This window comes from Podarcis filfolensis (genome assembly GCF_964270895.1).
Source record: "Podarcis filfolensis genome assembly, chromosome: 12".
NCBI lineage: Eukaryota > Metazoa > Chordata > Lepidosauria > Squamata > Lacertidae > Podarcis > Podarcis filfolensis.
Window position 1 is genome coordinate 28,612,877 of NC_139614.1, and position 21,770 is coordinate 28,634,646.

Below are 21,770 nucleotides of genomic sequence, written 5' to 3' on the forward strand. Positions count from 1 at the left end.
GTACCCCTGAAATGAGCCTGTGCCATAATCAGTGGTTTTGTCACTTAATTTCCTGTTTGCATAAGTGTGTGACCACAAAGGTATGCTGCCTTTTTTTTTTTTTTTTAGCTCTTGAAAGTAATGGTTTGGGAACAATAAGCAATCAAGGTGAATAAGTATCATAAATCTTAATCAGGATGGTAATCACCATTTTAATTTGAAGTGGTTCCTTTGTAGTGCTTTGGACATCTGCCAACATCATTTTCGTTCAGGGTGTTCTTTCTTTTTCTTCATTTCTTCTTGTATCTAGGGTTAGTGCCAGCTTTTCAGAGTCAGGTTTGTAAGTCAAGGAACCTCTTCAATAATATTGGGGAAGCCTGCAGCATTAACAAACGAGCATGGCTTGTAAATAAGGCTGCTTGAAAAATTAACCCTCACCTAGGAAACGGTTAAACTGGGGTGGGGAACCTGTGACCTCCCAGATGTTGCTAGATTCCAGCTGCCATTATTCCTGATCATTGTCCATGGTGGCTGGGGCTGATGGGAGCTGGCACCTAACTACATCTGCAAGGCTTCACAAGTTCTCCATCTCTCCTCAATGTAACAGTTTCACATGCCAGCTATTCAATGCCTTCTCTGTACAGATGACACTGTAGTTTTGAATCATGGTTGGTTTTGCATCCCACTAGCTTGTCAGTAGATAACAAGAAAATCTAGTAATCCCAGAATGTTCCTGCAGTTAGGCACAACTAAACAGCAATATAGGTGGGTGAACAACAAATCAGAACGGATGGACATTATGATCACTAAGACACAGGAATAAGTCAAGACAGGCCCCAGAAAGGAACAAAGTGCTTACTCACAAGTAAAGAGTGTGAATTACCTTATTTTTGGCTCTATAAGACACACTTTCCCCCTCCTAAAAAGTAAGGGGAAATGTGTGTGCGTCTTATGGAGCGAATACAGGCTGCGCAGCTATTGCTGAAGCCAGAAGAGCAAGAGGGATCGGTGTGCACCCTCTTAGTTACGCAAAGTCTCTTGAGCGCAGCCGGAGTGCTCCTGCCTCTTCGCTCAAGAGGCTTTGCGTTGCTTTCTTGTTCCTTGTTTTCCTCCTCTAAAAACTAGGTGCATCTTATGGTCAGATGCGTCTTATAGAGCGAAAAATACGGTAGCTCCATTTAGTTCCTGTGTGAAGCAGCGTTTGGCAGATGGTGTCTTTTTTCCTTAAGACTTGAGAATCTGTAGTTTTATGAACAGGCAGTGGCAGCGCAGCGCAACATTATAATACATCTCCAAGTCTATCAAAATAGCACTAGGCTGACTTTCAATCACTATAAATAGGACAGCAAAAGCTCTAAAGTTTGTTAAGGACAAAGTGAGATTTGCACTCACTATCTCAACTCATTCAGTGCTGATATATTGTAAATCTATTGAATACTAGTTTGGGGAAAGTAAATGCTTCCTTCTTTATGGAAGATATACTTGCACATAAACCACTTTACTCTTATGCACATTGCAAACGTGTTTGGGTCTATTTGCATTTTAAAGTATTAGGTGCAGTGGGGAAAGTTCCTTTGGATGTTTGCCAGTATTTCCTATTGACGTTAATGAGAGCTGTGTGTTTGTGTGTGCCTGTACATATGTCTCACGACAAAACCTGGCTCTCTTGTATTATTTTATATTGCTTACTTAATGAGACATGATATGAAGTGTGTCTCTTGACATGGACATTAGAGAAGCATGAATACCTTTCCCGAAACAATAAGCAATGGCGGATTTAATTCAGCAGGACGTCAGAAGAGTCTTTACACCTGTTCATGTGGGGATGAATCTCCCCTTCTAAACTGCCTCCCCCTTCAAACTGTCATATATGATCCAATATTTTAACGTCCTGCTTTCTCTGCCTCCACATTCCTTCTTTGCTGGATCCATTTTTCTGTCCTGCCTATACTGTATGTAAGCAAGGGACATAGACCGATCTGTTTCATTTATAACTGGTGTTGGCTGCCTTAAGGCCTCAGGTAAGAGCAGGATTGTTGTTGTTGTTTAGTCGTGTCCGACTCTTCGTGACCCCATGGACCAGAGCACGCCAGGCACGCCTGTCTTCCACTGCCTCCCACAGTTTAGTCAAATTCATGCTGGTAGCTTCGAGAACACTGTCCAACCATCTCGTCCTCTGTCGTCCCCTTCTCCTTGTGCCCTCCATCTTTCCAACATCAGGGTCTTTTCCAGGGAGTCTTCTCTTCTCATGAGGTGGCCAAAGTGTTGGAGCCTCAGCTTCACGATCAGTCCTTCCAGTGAGCACTCAGGGCTGATTTCCTTAGAGCAGGATATAAGGCTATAATAAATGAATAAGTTACAGGTGGTGGTTGGGCAGAGTGTGACTTTCCACAACATCCACCTTGCCACTGGCAGTAGGCCTGAGAGCCCCACCATCTCCACCATGGCCTGCTACTCGGGGACCCCAGCCAGCGCAGCAATGCCTAGAAGAACTGAACCCCACCTCCTGACTCATCAGCTGATATCCAGTGGCACCAGCTTGCTTGACAGGAGGAGGTAGGCTCACAGACAAAACTGGAGCCCCCTGGTGGGCTAAGGTTGGACTGTGGGCCAGAGGTGCCCTATCCCTGTAGCAGAACAAACCTCAAGTTAAAATGTAGTTGATATATCAGCTTGATAAAATCTCAAGAGAACAATTAGGTACATTAATTTACAGGTTAATACTACAGGTGTTAATAGGTCTACTCTGACTAAAACCTGACTACTACCCTCTGTAGATTTTTTAAGGATAAAAAAAACCCCCTAGATCCTGTCTCGGTACCCATGTTCACTGCAATATACACTCTTGTGTATAAACTGTCATTGTCTTAATGCATCCTTGATTATCTCAGAAAGTCTCCACCAATCTGCTAAGTAAGCTACTCCAACATCCTTATTGCTGCCAGGCTTAATTAATTCCCACCGCTCCCCCAGCATATTTTCGGTGTGTATTGTTGCTTATCACAAAATCTCAAAGAACAGCCAGAACACTAGTAGATCTCTGCTGGGTTCCAAAATTAACACATCACGAAACTTTCCTTGCCGGTTCCTTGAGGTTTTTGAAATTCAAATTATTTAAATTCAGGACAGACTCCATGCTGTTCAAATACCCAGAAGCTTATTGTTGCTCATTTACCTACATCAGAAGAGTTTAAACTAAGCTTCTCTCTGCCATTCTGTGCCTGTCTTACAAACAGGCTATCAGCAGGTAAGCTTCGCTTTTTAAAAAAGTAACCCACCTGAGATGCAATTCCTGCTGAGCTTAGGCAGAGATATCTTGTTAAATCCCAGACATTTACACAGATCTTAGGGTAGACTATCATCTTTCACACTATGAAGTGACTTTTTTTGGGCAACCTCCCTTAGGTTTTGCCTTTGCGTCCTGTGAATGATTGCACTAACAATTGAAACTAATTGCACTAACACTGAAAACATTCATAAATTCAGTCTACCAGGGCATTCTTCTGTTGACTTTGAGATTGCCATACTGGAGACTAGCATGAACCTGCTGCATAGGAGCTTAAAAAGAAGTTCGCTTCTATACATTTGGGCTTAAATGGAGACAATGGTTTGCAGGTGTTAATTAATATACCAAAATCACCTAATACACATTGTTGTCCTCCATACAAACAAACAAATCTGTGTACATAAAAATGAGGATTTCAAGCATCTGTGTCTAGTGTTAAAGGGTGAGCTTCTGTGAGAGTTGGACTTACGTATTTTGCCCTCCTCCTCTAGTTCACCCTAGGAATTCAGAAATCTTTGCTTCTGTTTTGGTTTTCTGGTTGTTGTTTTTTTACTAACCACAGCATATTGTTGCATCCAAACCTATGGTTAGTTTGAACTGGTTTACTAAAGTGTTTGCATTAAACCATGGTTTATGAAGATGACTTTCTTTAGTAAACCATAGTTAAGATTAGGGTTTGAATATAACACTAAACCGGGGGGGGCCACTAGGTGGCGCATCGGAAGATGGCTGACAATAACATCTCTCCGACCCACACGAGGTAATTTGGAGGCTATGATGGGGGTAATTAGCCTCCTTAACCCCCCCAGGATTATGGAGGGGACGGCCCTTGCCTGCTGTGCCCTATACCACCCCCGAATTTGTGGGGGTGGGGGCACTAGGCACAAAGCCCTCCTGTGGGATTCCGGCACTCCTTGATGCCGTCTCTGATCCGCGCCTCTAGTTTGCAAGAATCTTCAAAAGAAACAATTTGGACGAGATAAATTGCACATACTTCAAGGAAAAAGGGGGAGTAAAGACTGCTGACAGAAGAGATCTCTGATAACAAGGCAAGAATAAAATATGAGAAGATACGACAAGATACGGTATTGCAAATGACTGAGGGGGGAGGGGGGAAAAACCTTCCATTCCTTTTTACGTGATTTAACAAGAATCCCCTCCCCTAATAAGTCAGAACTTTAAGGACTTAAGCTGTGATTTAAGGCTGTGTGGAGATAAACTTTCGAACCAAAGCAATGTTTCAAGACGAAGCTGGAAAGTTAAGAGTTTTGGAATGACGCAGTTAAAAATGCCGTCGCCATCTTGGGAGGCATTGTTGGAGCTCTTGGGTCTGGGAGGAGAAAGAGAGAAATAGTGCTGTTTACATATCGTGGATTAACTCCTCTGTGGGATTTAAGAGCGAAAAATGCCTGATTTATGATGGAAAGAGTGATGTTATCTACGAAGGAGATATATGGAAACCATCTGGACTTAGATTGGAAGAACGGGAAATTCACACAGGATTATTATATTTGCTTATCGGCTTAAGGAGACTAACAGAAGAGATCGTAAAAGAAAAAGAGAAATTATATGAACAAGATATGATGTGGAAACACCAAGATAAGACTGGATAGAATTATGAACTTTGTCTGGACTGATTGGGACTGATTTGGACACTAACGCAGTAATAAGAAGATGATTTGAATCCCCCTTTGGATCTTGAAGTATGGGTTCCCCCAACAAAATTTAAAAATTTGGCTTTGTAATTTGGAATTTATGTGATGTGATTTAATTTGATGTGATTGGCCAGTTAATAAAAATTATTTAAAAAAAAAAATGAATATAACACTAAACCGAGGCTGATCAGAAACAGAAGTGGGAACTTCTGATCCCCTCATGGCCACTCCGGAAGAGAGAGGAGGAGGGGAGTGTGCAGTCCTGAAGCTCACAGAGCTCATAGCACTAACCCATATTTTAGCATTGCATGTGAAGACAGCCTGCAACCTAGCATCTGGTTTTCAACATGTGGGCTTTGGGAGGAAGGAGTAACATTCAGTCATGTGAGCACTCGCCCACAATTGAGAAAAAACAACTGCTGGCTGTAAGAACTGGGTCTTGATTTTAGACTTGGGAATGCGCATCAGTTTATTCTCTGTCTTCCTTATACTTTGTTCTATTGCTGTTTAGGGGGCTATGTCTACAGCCACCTCAGACCTTCTGCTTAATAGCCAAGTGCTAGGAATGAATGCTGGCTTTCTGCAAGTTCAGGGTTTAAGCTGAGTAAGGTTTGGGAATTTGTTTAGCATTAGCACATTCATCTGAAAATCTGGCTCAGTCAGATTTCCCAGAATCATGTATGTTGGTGATGGAAAAGCATTTATGCACATTTACTCGTGATGTCCACACAATACAGGTTGGCTGTGGAAACACTAGCATAGCACAAATATTCCTTAGGGCAATTGCAGTGTGTAGAGCTGTCTGTGTGTATAGAGTTTGAAGCTACTGTTGTAGCTTTCCTATTTAGAGATTTCAGAAGCGAAATAAGAAGTAATGCCATTTGCAGAACAGAAGAGAGGTCTCCAGCCTCATTTGTGGTTGTTAATGATGCTGCAACTGTTCAGCTCAGAATGTGCAGGCGCACATCTTATATTGATGGGTAGATAGATGTTAAATGCCTACATTATAGCTGCACAATGTAGCTGATAGCTTCTAACAGCGGTGCTAAATTTCAGACAATATACCACTTAAAATGATGTTCCTTCACTGATCCTCAATTCTGGATATTGAGACAGTAACAAAATTATGTTTAACGTGTCATTTGCAGTGACGTTTCTAGGTCCTTAAGAGACTTTTGGACGCAGCTCAGTGACACAAATTTGCATAAAAGCTGTGTATACTAGTTTCTTCTATGTATAGTTGAAAATGTAGGCCCAGGAGAGGGGACGCCATCATGTACTAGTCAAAAAAGGAGGGAAAGGGCAGGAGATCAGGGGCCCAGTGGAAAAGGCCCCCTGACCACCCATTTGTCTGTCTATATCTTATTCAATGATTTGGAACATGTTTAGGTTCTTATATGAATTGCTGTAATTCTGAACAAGCATTTACTGACTAATACATTTATGTAGTTGATTTCTCTCTTTTGTCTTCATAATTATTAACTTCTATTCAAAGGAGTGGTCACCTTCAATTCAGCTGTTATCCAGTGGCATGACTATCTTGCATGATGACTTACTGAATCATTCTTTTTTTTCTTTTTTCTTAGCTTGGCTTGGAAAAGACCTGGCACATGAATACATCTTGTGTGGTAGAATGCCCTGTGAACTGCCAGCTGTCGGACTGGTCTCCGTGGTCTGAGTGCTCTCAGGCTTGTGGCCTAGCCGGTAAGTTTGGGAGATTCTCTTTGATGCTTAAACGTCTTAAAACATGAGCCTCCAGCTCATACCAGCCACTGAGAAACAGAAGGGGAAATTGCTTGGATAAAGAGATTTGTAGGGTTAGGGAGGTTTGCTTTGCCTGCCTGCAAGCTTCCCTTATGCCACGCTTGTGCTAAGAGGATCAGGATTGTCAAAATCCATTTCTGACTTAGATAATGGAAATGAGAGATGGCAAAACTCTGCATGAAACTATTGCAGGGGACTATATTTGTGACTGGCAGATCAGAGTAAACATAAAACAATTTTAGCCCCTGAGAAGCACCCAAAGATGTTGGGCTGCTTTCCTACAAATTCGGTTAGCATCAATATATTGTTATAAATGCATCTCTTTTCAGGTTGTAGATTCCAGAAAATCATGGAATGTATTGACATAAACACAAAGTTCTGTTTGTGCTTAGAATTAAATTGTGTTGAACAATTACAAATATGTGTAAGGCAAGAAACCTTAGTAGGTGATTCAAATGTTACAGAGTTTCCTGTAGAACCTGGTTTAACAAACCAAAAGCCTGCCTGTACTCTTTCCATGTAGCTATTTTCATCCCTAGAGCAAATTCCTCCTCCCCACTTAAGCTGTTGGTTGGCACCATCCTTTAATCATGGTTAACAGTAACCATGGTTACATTTAACCAGGATCTGAAACTAGTTCGAAATGGTTGAAACTCTGCAACGATGAAAGCATACAGCCAGTGGCAACCACACCGTGGTAGACATTGGCCACATGTGGACAATCATATCTTGTCCATCCTAATTTGAACATGCCTCTTGCGCGGCATACTTTTGTTCTGTTTCTCGCTTCATGAAAGCAGGGGAAACAAGCAGGAATCTGCAGTAAACTACAGTGGTACCTTGGTTTGCAACCGCTTTGGATTACAACTGTTTTGGATTACAACCACATCAAACCCAGAAGTGCGTGTCCCTTTTTTTGGATTACTACCCATTTTTGGGGGGAGGCCCCAATAGCGAAAGCGCACCTTGGGTTACAACCTGTTTTGGTTTACAACTGGACCTCCAGAACTGATTATGGTTGTAAACCAAGGTACCACTGTATTATCTCCAAACTGGGAAATGATGGTTAATGGCTTCCTTGCAAGCCAGGATGTTAAGCCATGGTTTAAATTTGGCTTAATGTTCTGGCTTGCCTGGAAGCCATTAACCATAGTCTTCAAATCTAGGCATAACAGGAAACTATAGTTGACTGTATTTTCCTGGCTTGTCGCTCAACTCGTGTGAAGTCACTCCATGTAGGGGAATGAGGCTTGTTCATATCTTTGCTTTCCAAGTCAAGGTATGATAGTCTAAATCACAGAATCATAGCATTGTAGAGTTGGGACCACGAGGGTCATCCAGTCCAGCTCCCTGCAACGCAGGAATCTATTGCCCAACGTGGGGCTCGACCTATGGCTGAGATTAAGTGTCTCGTGCTCTACCCACTAAGCTATCCGTTGTTCATCGAGTATATATTTGGGGTCACTTATATGACATTTTCATCCCTCACCACATGCACAATATAGTTGTTTCTTTTGTGCTACCGTGTTGAGAAGGGCATCACACCATAACACAGCATGCACTAACTGCATTCATGGCTAGAGGCATTTGACTTATTCATCTCAGCAGGAGACAGAGGATTATAGCTAGCTTCTAATATAGCTCTGCTGCCACTCAGTGGACACTCAAGGGAAGCTTGTATAAAATTCCATTCCTCTGGGGACGGAATGTAACCCAAGTAGTCTTACAGCTGCACAAGAGGCAACAGGTATTATTATTATTTTAATATAATGATTCTAATCGTTCTCTTTTTATAACACTATTATGCCTTTTAACTAAGGGCTCATCCAGGCTTCCTTTTGTGTTGCGTTTCTAGGCAAAGGTCTGGGCTTTGTGCCCGAGTGGTTTGCTTGCTTGTTTGTTTGTCCCAACGCTTTCCCTGGGGAAACCCATGTTTCACTGCTGAATTGGAGCAAATGGCAGTCAGGTTTTCCATGGACTGCCGTTTTGCTCCATTTCAGAGGTAAAATGCAGGTTTTTCCGGGGACAACACCACGACAAAAACAGCAACAACACAACATAACCCAACCCCAAAAAAACCCTGATCAGACATGGAGCTTTAAGGTGCAGGCCTGTACCTAGAAAGTACGGCATGAATGGAAGTCCTAGTATGGTGTCTACTTGTAGTGACAAATACCACAGTGCATTTTGGTTCAGATGAAACAAGATGCTGAAATAAGGCTTTATTGCCATCACAGGTCAATGAACCTTTTAGTGCTACTACAAGTCACACACACATTGTCTCTCTCACACTCGTCCTTGTGCTAGTGCTGTAGTGACATCTGTCTCCGTAATGAAATGTAATACCTTAGGAAGAAAGGAACAGAATCAACCCAGAGGATCACAAAAGGGATGAAGGAACGCAAGTCCTTGGAAATAGAGCCGGGGTCCTCCAGCACGCCTGGGTAGCGTCTCTGCCTTAGCTGGCCTGAAGATTAATGGCTGCTAAATCCACACTGCTTTAATTTTCTTTTAAGTCTTGTTGAAATATCCTGTTTTCTTCGAAAATTCTCGGTTCGTAATAATGTCTGGGAAGGCAAAGAGGATAAACAAACCTCCCTCTGCTTTCTAAGTATTTTTTCTCTTGTAAGACTAGTAGACGTCTATGTTTATTGGGGGGGGGGGAGTATCAAAGAATTTATAAACTAAACAAATATTTAAACCAAAGAACGATAATGTGAATGAATCACCTTTATTAAATGCTCCTAGGTTTGGAACTTATATTTTGATTCCCTCTTAAAACATTCTGTGTTTCTGTGGTTGTAAACAAAGTTTGTCATCCTCAGGCACAGAGTGTTTAAGCCCTTAATACTTACTCCAAATGTATTTACTTTATTTATTAGAATAAGAGCTACAAACAACTTAACAAAAGAGTGAACATAATAACATCCCTAGAGGGATCAGATCCAATCATGAAATGGGACTTGATTTAGCTCATAGCAAGTGAACTTATTTGCTGTTTTCTTTGGGCATGGCACCACTTCTTCAAATCCAGTTCTGAGAGAACTGGGACGAGGTGCAATTCCTATAATTATAATAGTACCAGAACAAGTTTTTCTGCTAGACAATTCAGTCCATGCAATTCACAACCCAATGCTAAATAAGTTTTTACAATTCTTCTGAGGTCAATGACATTTACTTCCTATTTAATATGCATATTACTTATCATCATGAGATCCACCCTCATGCAGCAGCTGATTTCCTGTCCCATCTTCTCCCTGGCAGTCCTGCAAGCTCCTAGAAAAGGCACCTCCAAGGCTTGGAAGACCCTGCTGACTGAAGTGGGCCAAGACAACCCCATACATAGAAAATGATTCTATGCATTTTTCTGTGCCTTCCTCCTTCCTGCTTAGCCCCTTGTGTCACAGACTACCCCAACTTATAAGGAGCATTTTATGGGTGGCTTCTAGGGTTGTTGGGGTGAGGATAGGAAGGCAAAGCCAACTTTGGCCTATGCTGTGGACAAATCTCTGGAACCAATTTCTTCATAATTTTCTTCTTTTTTCTGATTATTATTGTTATTCATGACCATCGCTATACATAGCGTAGCACAGAGTTGCATAGTAAGCAAAATACTGACAGGCGCCTCCCCACCCCTCAGAATCTTAGACCATGGCTCAAATTGCCCCTTTGGATGGCCCAGTATGGCTTAACAACATGAAGAACCTATATTGGCCTCCAGCTAAGAACTGGCATTTCTCTCATTCGCTCAGGAGATTGATTTGGCACAAGATCTCCTTTCGCTCATTCCTTAGTCTCTGTTGATGTCAAGGGTTCTTCCACGTGTTGTTGACCTCCATTTCCCATCAGCCCCAGCCGGCAAGGCCAATGGTCAGTCATGGTGGGAGCTGAAACTATACATACATTCACAACCTGTTCCTTATTGCTTTCAGACCCAGGTCAGGATTAATGAATAATGAAAGCCAGAGGCTGAGACTCCTTGATGTGTGAGACTAATGTCATTGTTACATTCTCGCTTCTCTTCCTCTCTCTGTGTTTTGAAGGAAGGATGATACGCAGGAGAACTATTATTCAACCTTTCCAAGGTGACGGGAGACCTTGTCCTTCGCTAATGGAGCAGTTCAAACCATGTCCAGTAAAGCCCTGTTATCGGTGGCAGTATAGTCAGTGGGCTGAATGCAAAGTTGAGGTAAAACAAAAGTTTGAAGCCTTTCCCTCCATCTCATCCTCAGATACACACACACACACACACAAATAAATGGCTTATTATATTGTTTATTAAGTACCTCTAAACTTCATTCTAATGAGGTATCAAAAGGTGAGCTGAGCACTACCTCAGATTTTTTAAGTGAAATGGAAACCATCCTGTCTCACTCTTGTGACTGACTCAATTTCCAGTGTTTAGCGAGGAACGTCTCATGAGGACTATAACATTTCAGAATCCATGTTTGAATAAGTTACTATCTGCCCATCATTACACAGCTGTTGTGTCAGGAGGAAAGATTCTACCTGATTCTTACCTCTGACATGCTGGTTTTCTTTGTGTAAGGAAAGTTTAATGCAGGAGCACAAACTTATTTTTATTCTATTTATTTCTTCAAATGTATATACTACTAGAGTGTAAGAAAAACACACAAAGCAGTTTACAAAAAGCTACAGTCACAAGCACATTCTGGCATGATGCAACCTCTTTCTGAATATTTGTGGTAGCATGGTTCAAGGCAACAGATCTAAAAGATCTAGGGTTTTGCTTAATCAGAAAGCCTACATGATTCCAGAGGGAAATTCCACACTCAAAAGTAAACTTAACAAACCCACTGAACATTGATTGAGTAAAATGACTTTCTGTTATTTTACATTCAGTAAGTACATTATGGTAAGACTTTTGTTTGCCTGTTCACTAAGAAAGTATGCCTGTTGTCATCCATAAAATTAGAAAATACGCGCAGCTTGAGTTCTCTCAGATCTCTTTTGTGCTAAGCTTAAGGAGATGCCAGAATGCTAAGAGATCAGAAACTAAACAAGATAGGGCAGAAGCACTAGCCTTGGCTACCACAAATCGTATGAACTTTGGCAAGCTAAATGGGATTGATAAACTTGGGCTGCCTGCCAGCTGAGAAGTCCCATTGAACATTTGTGGAATTCTCTTCACCCTTGAGAGGAAGTAGGAGCATTGGCTTTCTCCACCTGCAACTTAATCCTTTTTATGGTTCTCTTCTTCCAGAATGCTCAATGTGGAGAAGGGACAAGAGTCAGAAACATTTCCTGTGTGGTCTATGATGGATCCAGTGATGATGCTGGGAAAATAGTGGATGAAGAATTTTGTGGGGAAATTGAGCCGGTTGTTGATGGCAATAAGAAAATGGTGCTTGAGGAAACCTGTACCCTACCTTGCCCAGGTGACCAGCTGTGTTTGCATGAATGATGAGTCTCTGCTGAACCCTAGAAGGTTATGTTCTTTCCCACATTGCATTGCTGTATGCTACAGCAAGTCAGAGGAGTTATCTGCCCACTCAAGAGTTTTATAAGAATGTGATCTATTGTTGTAACACTAATTATTTACTTACTGGTAAATTATGTAGTCCCTTGTGTGGTTGCACTGGAAACCCAGACAAGAGGGAGTAGGCAGGATTGGATCCTTATAAGAGAGGAAACCCAAAGGTATGCAGGAAAAACCTGCATTTAAGAAGAACCCCTGGCTTACCCCAAGCCCCAAAGTCAGCAGGGCCCAAAGGCTGCACATGGATGCAGTACTCATGCTCCAGGTGTCAGCAAACAGTGTTAGAGAGCAGTAGGCTGATGTGAGCTCTCAGCCACCTGGTGCTGTGGGTTAGGCTCAAGGGTGAACTCCCTTCCCATAGTTCCTCCTACTTTCAACTTGGCAAAATACTCTGTGATGGCTTCGGAGCCAAAGGAGAGAAGGAGCAAGCTTTACTTTTGGTCCTGATGCTAGCACAGGGCCTTGAACACCTGAGATGGATTTAGCCTGTAATTATTCCAATTTAATGTGATTTCCCACCCACCTTTTAAAAGTAAATGTTCAGAAGCAATTACAGCCTGTACTAATAGCTCTGAGCCAATTGTTCTCTAGTTGTCCTTCAGTTTCCACCAGGTGCTGATTTGGGTGAAGGTAATTCCCCCATCCCAAAGCCCTTAATCTTACACATTGATGGCTGTTCATTACTGTTCACAACTGCTGTTTCGCCCTTTGGCTGCTGCTATTTGTCCCTCTGTTTTCATTCCTCCCCAAGCGATTTAGGCCAATCTGGGGTCACACATGACACCAAAATGTTTAAACTGGTTTTGTGTTCATTATTGTCCTTAATGATGACAAAAAAATAATAATGATGATGTAAACTGCCTTTGGCACTCTTGTTAGGGCTGGAAAGGCATACAATGTTTGTATACATGTTTGTATACATATAAAAATAAACTAAGATTTTGCTATGTGCTGACATCACTAAGGGCAAATGAATCCCATTAGAATGGGGGTGATATGGGCACTATTAGCCAATCTAAGATCACTCTTATGAATCAAATGCTTTCTTGGGGCTTTTGTAACAATATTTGAAAGAATGATTATGGGCAGGGCTGTAGGTTCAGATAAAGTTTTTAACAAAACTTGCTCTCTAATGTCAACTCAGTACTGGATCCTAACAGCAAATTAGAACAAGTGCTACAATGTTTCAAACTCAAATTTTTTGCTCTTTAACAGATAATCTTTAAAAATATAGAGGGAGGGGCATTGTTGCTGTTCACTCATAATTTTGTAGAGGAAGTGACCTTTGCTTGAATGGCCCCACAATTCACCCAAGAAAAGATTAACTACCCTCTGGGGATGGGTTAATGATGCACTCTAGTTAATGTTTCCAAAGAACACTACATGCCCTCCTATTATACATACATCGTTTATTCAATAATTCATTTCTTTACGCGAGTCCTTAATGTTAGCAAATAAAATCCCCTTCATTAAGGCATCCTGTTAAACATGGAGTTGATTTTATTTGTTGTCAACATAATGTAAGGCAACATGAATTTTTAATAGTCCTTTTGCTAAAATAATTAAAGCTCCAAACTCATTTGCAAGCCTAGATGCCTTTTTCACTTTATGGCCTCCATACACAGGGCACAATTGGCAAAGCTGACTTTCCAGAAAACCCACGTTCACTTAACATGCTGTGTTTTGTGTGGCTCTAAAGCCGTAAGAAAGCTTTGGGTGTGATATATATTCTTTGCCGCTTTCAGATCATGAATACCGAAATACCAGATACACCAATGAGCAGATTATCAGTTCAAACAACCAAGTCTTTTTGTGCCATCACTTTGGGGCTTGGGTGAGGTTTATTAAAAACTATGCTGGGGCAGGAGATCCATTATTTGCAACCAAATAATCCTATACAAATCTTTAAGACTTAAGGTTGTGGCATAATGTTGCAAATCCCTCTTGTTAATTAACTTCTTCATTAATACTTTTTGCATTATTGGGCAGGTGACTGTTACTTAAAGGAGTGGGCAGAATGGAGCCTCTGTCAGTTGACCTGTGTAAATGGCGAAGATCTTGGCTTTGGGGGAATACAAGTTCGATCTCGAGCAGTGATCATTCAGGACCTAGATAATCAACACCTTTGCCCAGAGCAAGTTTTGGAAACAAGACAGTGTAACAGTGAGTGTTAAAATCTATAGGCAAGTGAGTGCCAGTTTTAAAGTACAGTGGTACCTCTGGATGCGGACGGGATCTGTTCCGGAGCCCTGTTTGTTAAGTTGTGGGTGAACATATCAGACGACACAGCAATTCTTCAAACAGCTCTTGTTTATTCACAGGCCAGAACAGAACTGAACTGAAGGGTTCAGTCAGCCTGCTTATAAAGAGCTCCAGTACAACGTAACTGTAACAACTTTCTGTAACTATCCAATCACTAAACGTCACTTTCGATCCCTTATTTGCATATGTGGACCTGAGTAAAAACTATCTACAGTATCCCCCTGCTGGCCCAGGGTGAGAACTTCAGTACATAACACTGTTCACATCCTGAAGTGAACGCAACCTGCATCCACGCGTTTGCTCGTGTGCGGCTCACGATTCACCGCTTCCGCACATGCGTGTGATGTCATTTTGAGCGTCTGCACATGTGCAAGCGGCGAAACCTGGAAGTAACGAGCTCTGTTACTTCCGGGTCACTGCGGAGCGCAACCCAAAAAGGCTTAACCTGAAGCGACTTCAACCCAAGGTGTGACTGTATATGTTCTCTGTTAACTCACCATTGAGCAGGGGAAAAAACAGAACAGGGAACCAATGTGCTTCTACAGAAACAAGAACACAGGATAGAGATTTTGACTCTGCTGCCCTGAGATGGAGAGGTAGGGAGCAATGTTCAGCTGTAGAGCATGCACTGCATGCAGAACATCTCCAGCTCAGGCTAACAATCATAGGGAGCAGATTTGGGAGATTCCTTAGGTTTAGAGCAGGGGTGGGGAACTTTTTATCAGGAGCAGCCTCACCAGCCAAATTTGACAGGCTGTCCACCAGTCAAAACCCTCCCCATGGCTTTGTAAGTCTTCATTTAAACCCAACATTGGAAGTTTGAACAAGAAACATGGGGAGACTTGCAAAGCACTCTTTGAAGCGGCCTTCACTCCCTCCTTTCACCAAGTGCCGCGAGATGCCTTTGCTTGCATAACGTGCCTGTTTTTCTCCTTTCCCTTTCACTTGACCGAGAAGGGAGAAAAAGGTGCGGTTTGCTAGCAAAGGCTATTGGGGGGGGGGGGGACAGACTTCTCCAGTGTTCTACCTATGCTTGCCTGACAGGTTATGTCAAATCATGTCACATGATTCCAGGTTGGTGGAATTCTCTAGAAATGGCCTCCTGGGCCAATTGTAGGTGCTGTCAGGCTGAACTAGGCCAAGGATTCCTCACTGCTGGTGAGGATAATGCTGAGCTAGATGAACCAATGGTCCAACTCTGTAAAAAGCAGTTCCCTATGTTTCTCTCAAGCCAAATGGAGGATTTCTGACAGTGCTTCTGTTTCCAATTCAGATGGTCAGTGTTATGAATACAAATGGATGGCCAGCCCATGGAAGGGATCTTCTCGAACAGTATGGTGCCAAAGGTCAGATGGATTGAATGTTACAGGTAAGCGTTCTTCCCCTTTCACAATCTTGAACACACTCAACCTTATTCAGAAAAAGTAGAAATATCTCTTTGCTATGATCTAGATCGGGGTGCTGCGTTGGGACCCCCAGCAGGGCTTGCTTGACACCAGGCAAAAACCTTCCTTTTAACCTGGAATTTTGACCCTTAATTTGAAGGGTCTAAAGTACTTGAGGCCTCTTTTAATGGGACAGGTTCTGCAACACCTGACTTTTATTTGTATTTATGTGGGGGCTTTGGGGGCGTTGATTTGTTGTAATTGGTTTTTAGGGTTTATATTGTGTTGTAAATTGCTTTGGGTTGCTTCTGTGAGGAGTAATAATGTTAGTGGTAGACACCATGTGATTAGTGTTTATGATTGCTTATGAAATTAGCGAATTCTTACACAACATTAATCCAGGGATTATTGACATGATAGGCTGCAAGAGGTTACTTAAGATTCATTAAAGGATTGTTACGATCAGACTACAGGTATTAAAGTTCCACTGATAGATGTGCTTCAGAGCTCATTGAAGTTTCTTACGAAATGTTAATGAGCACTCATGAAAGCCTGTGATTATTCGCTTTGCATTGGGTTCCTGAGAATTGCTAGTTACTGTGTAAGCCAAACCATAGCAAACTAGCTCCTTTAGTTTTGGATGTGATATGGATTGGGAGCAGTAGAGCACATCCATGGAAGAGATTTCTACCACTTCTATATATTTGTTAGGTCAACATTCAGCCAAGCCTAAAGCACTTCTATGTCTTGTTGATTTCGAAGAGATTAGCACACCTAAAACTGCTTCCCATTCAAGTCGGTGGGATTACATTTTGGCTGGGTTGTGTCTTCAAAGGTTTAGAACCGGCTTCTCAGCTGCTATCCTCAAAGCAGTTTCCAGCAATGAAAATGATGGATTGTACCCACTGTCAGGTTTGCCTTGGAGAAAAGCACTTCTACTCACACAATGTGAGTTTTGCTCGTTCCCCACCACCACACACACCTACGGCAGCTCTCCATGTAACATAGCAACTCTTAGGAGCAACTTTTCAGGGAAGTAAGTGAGCAGTGGAAACTGGCAAAAACCAGGTATCCCACCTTGTGCGAGTGGAAGTGCTTTCTGCTAAGAGAAAGTTGCCATTGGATATAACCCTATAATTACTATGTAAAACTTTTTTTTATAAAAGCATATAATCATAACAATCGGCACAAACTAAGAAATAGCATTTGAAATAGCAACTCACCAGCTGCATCTCAGAGATCTACCTGAACATAACATGTTTTTGCAGCTCCCACCCAACAAAAGAGGCTGCCAAAAGAGCACACTTGTTGTGACAGCAGAAGTCTCATTTTTCAAGGGGCCACCACTAGAAAGACTATTTGCCTCAACACCAATGATTCTAACATCTGCATAAGGCTCTGGTTTTTAGAAAATGAGGAGAAATATATCTAGGATAAGGGGTGTGCCTGTGTATATCCAGACTCAGGGCCCATCCACACTTTTGTTTATCCTGTGATGTCTAGTCACGGGTTCAATAGGTTTCTTTTTTTGCCCCTCTGCTTTCCCCTGGAAAACCTGCTGATCACTGCTGAATTGGAACGATCTGCAGAAAACCCAAGTGATGTTTTCCCTAATTCAGCTGTAAACAGTAGGATTTCCTATTGAAAGCAGTGGGGGTGGGGATTACAGCACTATTCACATAAGATTTACCGTATTTTTTGCACCATAGGACGCACCGGACAATAGGACGCACCTTGTTTTAGAGGGGGGAGAACAAGGAAAAAAAATTCTTCCGCTCTCTGCCCAGCGCCCCTTCAGCAAAGCGGCAGGAGGTGCTGCACAGAGAGTGGGAGAATTTCCCCCCTCTTGTTTTCCCGCTCTAAAACAAGGTGCCGTTTAAGGTGCGTTCAGGCGGCTACCTTGGAAGGTTCCTTTCGACCTGTTCTTTGGGGCTGGCGGGGGGAAGCCCACCACCAGCCCCAAAGAGCAGGTCAGGGAGCAGCGGAAAGGCGCAGCGGAGAGGCTGCTGCCATAGTCACGCGTCACTTCTCCAGCTGGGAGAGGGTCGCGGGGCTATGGTTTCTTTAGCCCCGCGTGCGCTCTCCTGGCTGGAGAGGTGACGCGCGGCTATGGAGGCTCCTGCCATAGCCGCGCGTCACCTCTCCAGCCGGGAGAGGGTCGCAGGGGGCTGCTTTAGCCCCGAGCACGCTCTCCCAGCTGGAGAGGTGACGCGCGGCTATGGAGGCTCCTGCCATAGCCGCGCGTCACCTCTCCAGCCGGGAGAGGGTCGCGCGGGGCTGCTTTAGCCCCGCGCGCGCTCTCGCGGCTTGAGAGGTGACGCGCGGCTATGGAGGCTCCTGCCATAGCCGCGGGTCACCTCTCCAGCCGGGAGAGGGTCGCGGGGGGCTGCTTTAGCCCCGAGCGAGCTCTCCCGGCTGGAGAGGTGACGCGCGGCTATGGAGGCTCCTGCCATAGCCGCGCGTCACCTCTCCAGCCGGGAGAGGGTCGCGGGGGGCTGCTTTAGCCCCGAGCACGCTCTCCCGGCTGGAGAGGTGACGCGCGGCTATGGAGGCTCTCCATACCTCTCCAGCCGGGAGAGGGTCGCGGGGCTATGGCGTCTTCGCTCCATAGGATGCACACACATTTCCCCTTCATTTTTGAAGGGGAAAAAGTGTGTCCTATAGAGCGAAAAATACGGTATTTCCTCATTCCAAGGCTAGGATTACCTCATGGATAGCCATTCTACACTGGGGTTTTTTTTTTAACAGACATTATGTGCAGTCTTCTGAAAGTAAGAGGGCTAGGCCTAAAAACATTGCATTGATGATGTAATGCTTCTCTGTAGCAGTGTCCGAATGTCTTTGTGCTATCTTGAAGCTCACTCGGTTCACTTCATTGACGTTTGTATCTGCTTATAGAGCAGTGTTTCTCACATGTTCTACTTCTATCGCAGCATAATGGTTCCGAGTGGCCTTCTTATATCCAAGTATTATTTTTACAGATACGTTAATTCAAAATGAAACGGGTGATGAAGCTGCTCTTTCCTCCTGTAGCCCCCCAGATGGCTGACATTTTGCAATAAGGGCATTTACAGGCATGTGCATCTTATTGCCAGGACATTCAGACTTTATTCCATTTCACTCGCCAGCTAGCAAGACTGATTTGGTTCTCTGTTAATCCCTTGGTTAACATACAGCTACCTAACTGCATCTAATTGCATCTCTTATTGTCGGGACTTCATCATTGTTTCTCACCAGTACATGGACTTGGTTGTTTCAAGATGCAGCAGCAAACTTATATTGAGTGGGCAGCTACATTTTACTGAAGTTGTTTGAGGAAGAAACGGGCAAACTGGGTACTACTGAACGATGGCAACAAGGATCCTGGCTCAAAACAATGATGAAAGCCTGTGTGTGCTTCTTTGGTTTAAAACAATAACTGTGCCACATTCATAACCTTCTAGCTACTGAGAATTAAGAGCAGAGCACCAAGAAAGATCATCTCTTGAGAACCAAAATATTTGTTTTCAGTTACTTGTTTCACTCTAGTCTTGAGCATGTTGTCTTGCCATGCATGCAACAGCCTTTAAGGAAGGGGATGGGGAACAGGTGAGCCCCCAAATGCTGCTGGACTACAATTCCAGCCATCTCTCATCCTCGGCCCTGCTGCCTGGGACTGGCCTGAGTTGGAGTCCAACAGCAACAACAGATCTCCGACCCCCCTACTTTAGGATTGCATAGCACTATAAAGTATAAAGGTCTCGCCCTAAAACAGGCATAGGCAAACTCCGCCCTCCAGCTACAACTCCCATGATCCCTAGCTAACAGGACTAGTGGTCAGGGATGATGAGAATTGTAGTCTCAAAACATCTGGAGGGCTGAGTTTGCCTATGCCTGCCTTAAGAGATAATAATTCTCTCTTCCACTAAACAAGAACATTTCAGAGAAGCATGGAAAGTAAAGCAAAACAAAACAAAACATGATGATGGGGTCTGAGCTTTTTTTAGGAGTTAAAGTTGTTGAGCTTTTTTGGGAGATCACAGGTAAAAATCCGCCCCCCCAAGGGCATTGCGATGGGGGGGGCAGGCTTTTGTCAGGGAGGAGGCTTCTGCCGGGGGGAGGGAGGTGCAGAGCCTCAGTTAATTATTTTTAATGCTTTTCAATACTTTTTGGGGACTTAGGGGGAAAAGCTGCCCCCTGCACCCCTTTGCTACACCCATGGGTCTATGCAATTAGTATAACAAAGCCAAATTATACAGTGGAGATGGTGTTTCTCCAAAACGTTGCATGGTATCCTACCCCCTTCTTTCTTGGTGGGGTTGCAAATTTGCTCGGTGTTTGGAAGATCAAGACAAAGGACGTTCATCATGTAGTGAATATGTTTTCTCCCATGTATCATGCTTGACAATAGTACTGTTAGCAGCATTAAAGCCATCCTGCCAAGAACACAATTACCTCTCAAAGTTCAACATCCGTTATCCCCTGCACATTTTCACATACACAGCCAATTACCTGTGTGAGCCGTAAAGAAGAAAATGGCATCTGGCACACCGACATATTAATGAGACATAGAGCGATGCCAGTAAATCCATCCATTGCTGTGTCCTTCCTCGGAGAAACTGCGAAGGAGTGGGAGAGCATCCTCTTCCATTATGGGATGTCACTTTTCCTAGCTGCAGCAATTAGCTTCCTCGGTTCAGAGGCACAGTTGTGTCAAAATGTGATTTGTTTTGTTCTGCAGGAGGCTGCTTAGTGATGCGCCAGCCAGATGTTGACAGGTCATGTAAGCCACCGTGCAGCCAGCCCTATTCTTACTGTAGTGAGGTATGTGCTACTGTGTCATAACAAGCCACCCATCCAGCATGTGGCTCCAGTCACATGTTGGTGCATGATATTGAACTGTGGGGACTGCAGCTTTCTTAAGATGCTTAGCTGCAAGCAAAATCTCAAAAGGGAACCCCAATACTTCTTGGAGATAAAAAATAATGTTTGAGCTAGTTGGTCAATATTTGGAAGCTGGGTGGACATAGCTAAACCTCTCCCCACTGCCTCTGGCAAATCTTCCCACCACCACAGCTTTTCCGTGGTAGAAAGTGGCCCTTTTTAAATTGCTCCATGACACGTCATGTAGCGCTCAGCAATGCGTGGATTTGCAACTGTATGTAAAACGCTTGTTCCTCTGCAGACCAGAACATGTGCGTGTGAAGAAGGGTACACAGAAGTAATGTCTTCTGATGGCACACTTGAGCAGTGCACTCTCATCCCGGTGGTAGTCATCCCCACAGTGGACGACAGAAAGGGAGATGTAAAAACCAGTCGAGCTGTAAACCCCACACAGCCATCCAATCCCCAATCAGGACGAGGAAGGACTTGGTTCCTGCAGCCTTTTGGACCAGGTGAAGTCTCGCATGCATAGTTAGTGCTGCTAAGTGCTTTTGTAGAACGCGGTGGGTTTTTCTGGCCTCTGCACAATTTTAATGCAGGAAGAGCCAACAGCTTATCCCCTCTGTTAACAGCATGAATAAGAAGTGGTATAAAAAGTTAAAGGCAAAGGACCCCTGACAGTTAAGTCCAGTTGCGAACGACTCTGGGGTTGCGGCACTCACCTCGCTTTAGTGGCCGAGGGAGCCGACGTTTGTCCGCAGACAGTTTTTCTGGGTCATGTGGCCAGCATGACTAAGCTGCTTCTGGTGAAACCAGAGCAGCGCACGGAAACACAGTTTACCTTTCCACTGTGGTACCTATTTATCTACTTGCACTTCGATGTGCTTTCGAACTGCTAGGTTGGCAGGAGCTGGGACCGAGCAATGGAAGCTCACTCCGTCGCGGGGATTCAAACCACCAACCTTCCAGTCGGCAAGCCCTAGGCTCAGTGGTTTAGACCACAGCACCACCTTTGGTTATTATTTTTTAGTTCTTTGTGTACTCATACACTTGTACTGATAGTTCTTTAACTAAAA

At 43.5% G+C, this 21,770-nt stretch overlaps 1 protein-coding gene across 11 annotated transcripts in view; it reads left to right on the forward strand.

Annotated features, from left to right (window-relative positions):
* THSD7A (thrombospondin type 1 domain containing 7A) overlaps positions 1-21,770 on the forward strand; it is a 269,106-nt gene that overhangs the window by 241,678 nt on the left and 5,658 nt on the right. For 4 of the 11 annotated variants that reach the window (XM_083578447.1, XM_083578449.1, XM_083578444.1 and 1 more), the window contains 7 exons: positions 6,507-6,624; positions 10,728-10,873; positions 11,909-12,083; positions 14,174-14,347; positions 15,720-15,815; positions 20,552-20,634; positions 20,996-21,206. In XM_083578447.1, the coding sequence (XP_083434573.1) occupies positions 6,507-6,624; positions 10,728-10,873; positions 11,909-12,083; positions 14,174-14,347; positions 15,720-15,815; positions 20,552-20,634; positions 20,996-21,206 (1,003 nt within the window). Of the gene's footprint in view, positions 1-6,506; positions 6,625-10,727; positions 10,874-11,908; positions 12,084-14,173; positions 14,348-15,719; positions 15,816-18,812; positions 19,433-20,551; positions 20,635-20,995; positions 21,207-21,770 lie in introns of those variants that run through there. The other 7 variants (XM_083578446.1, XM_083578445.1, XM_083578452.1 and 4 more) reach the window with 3 other exon arrangements.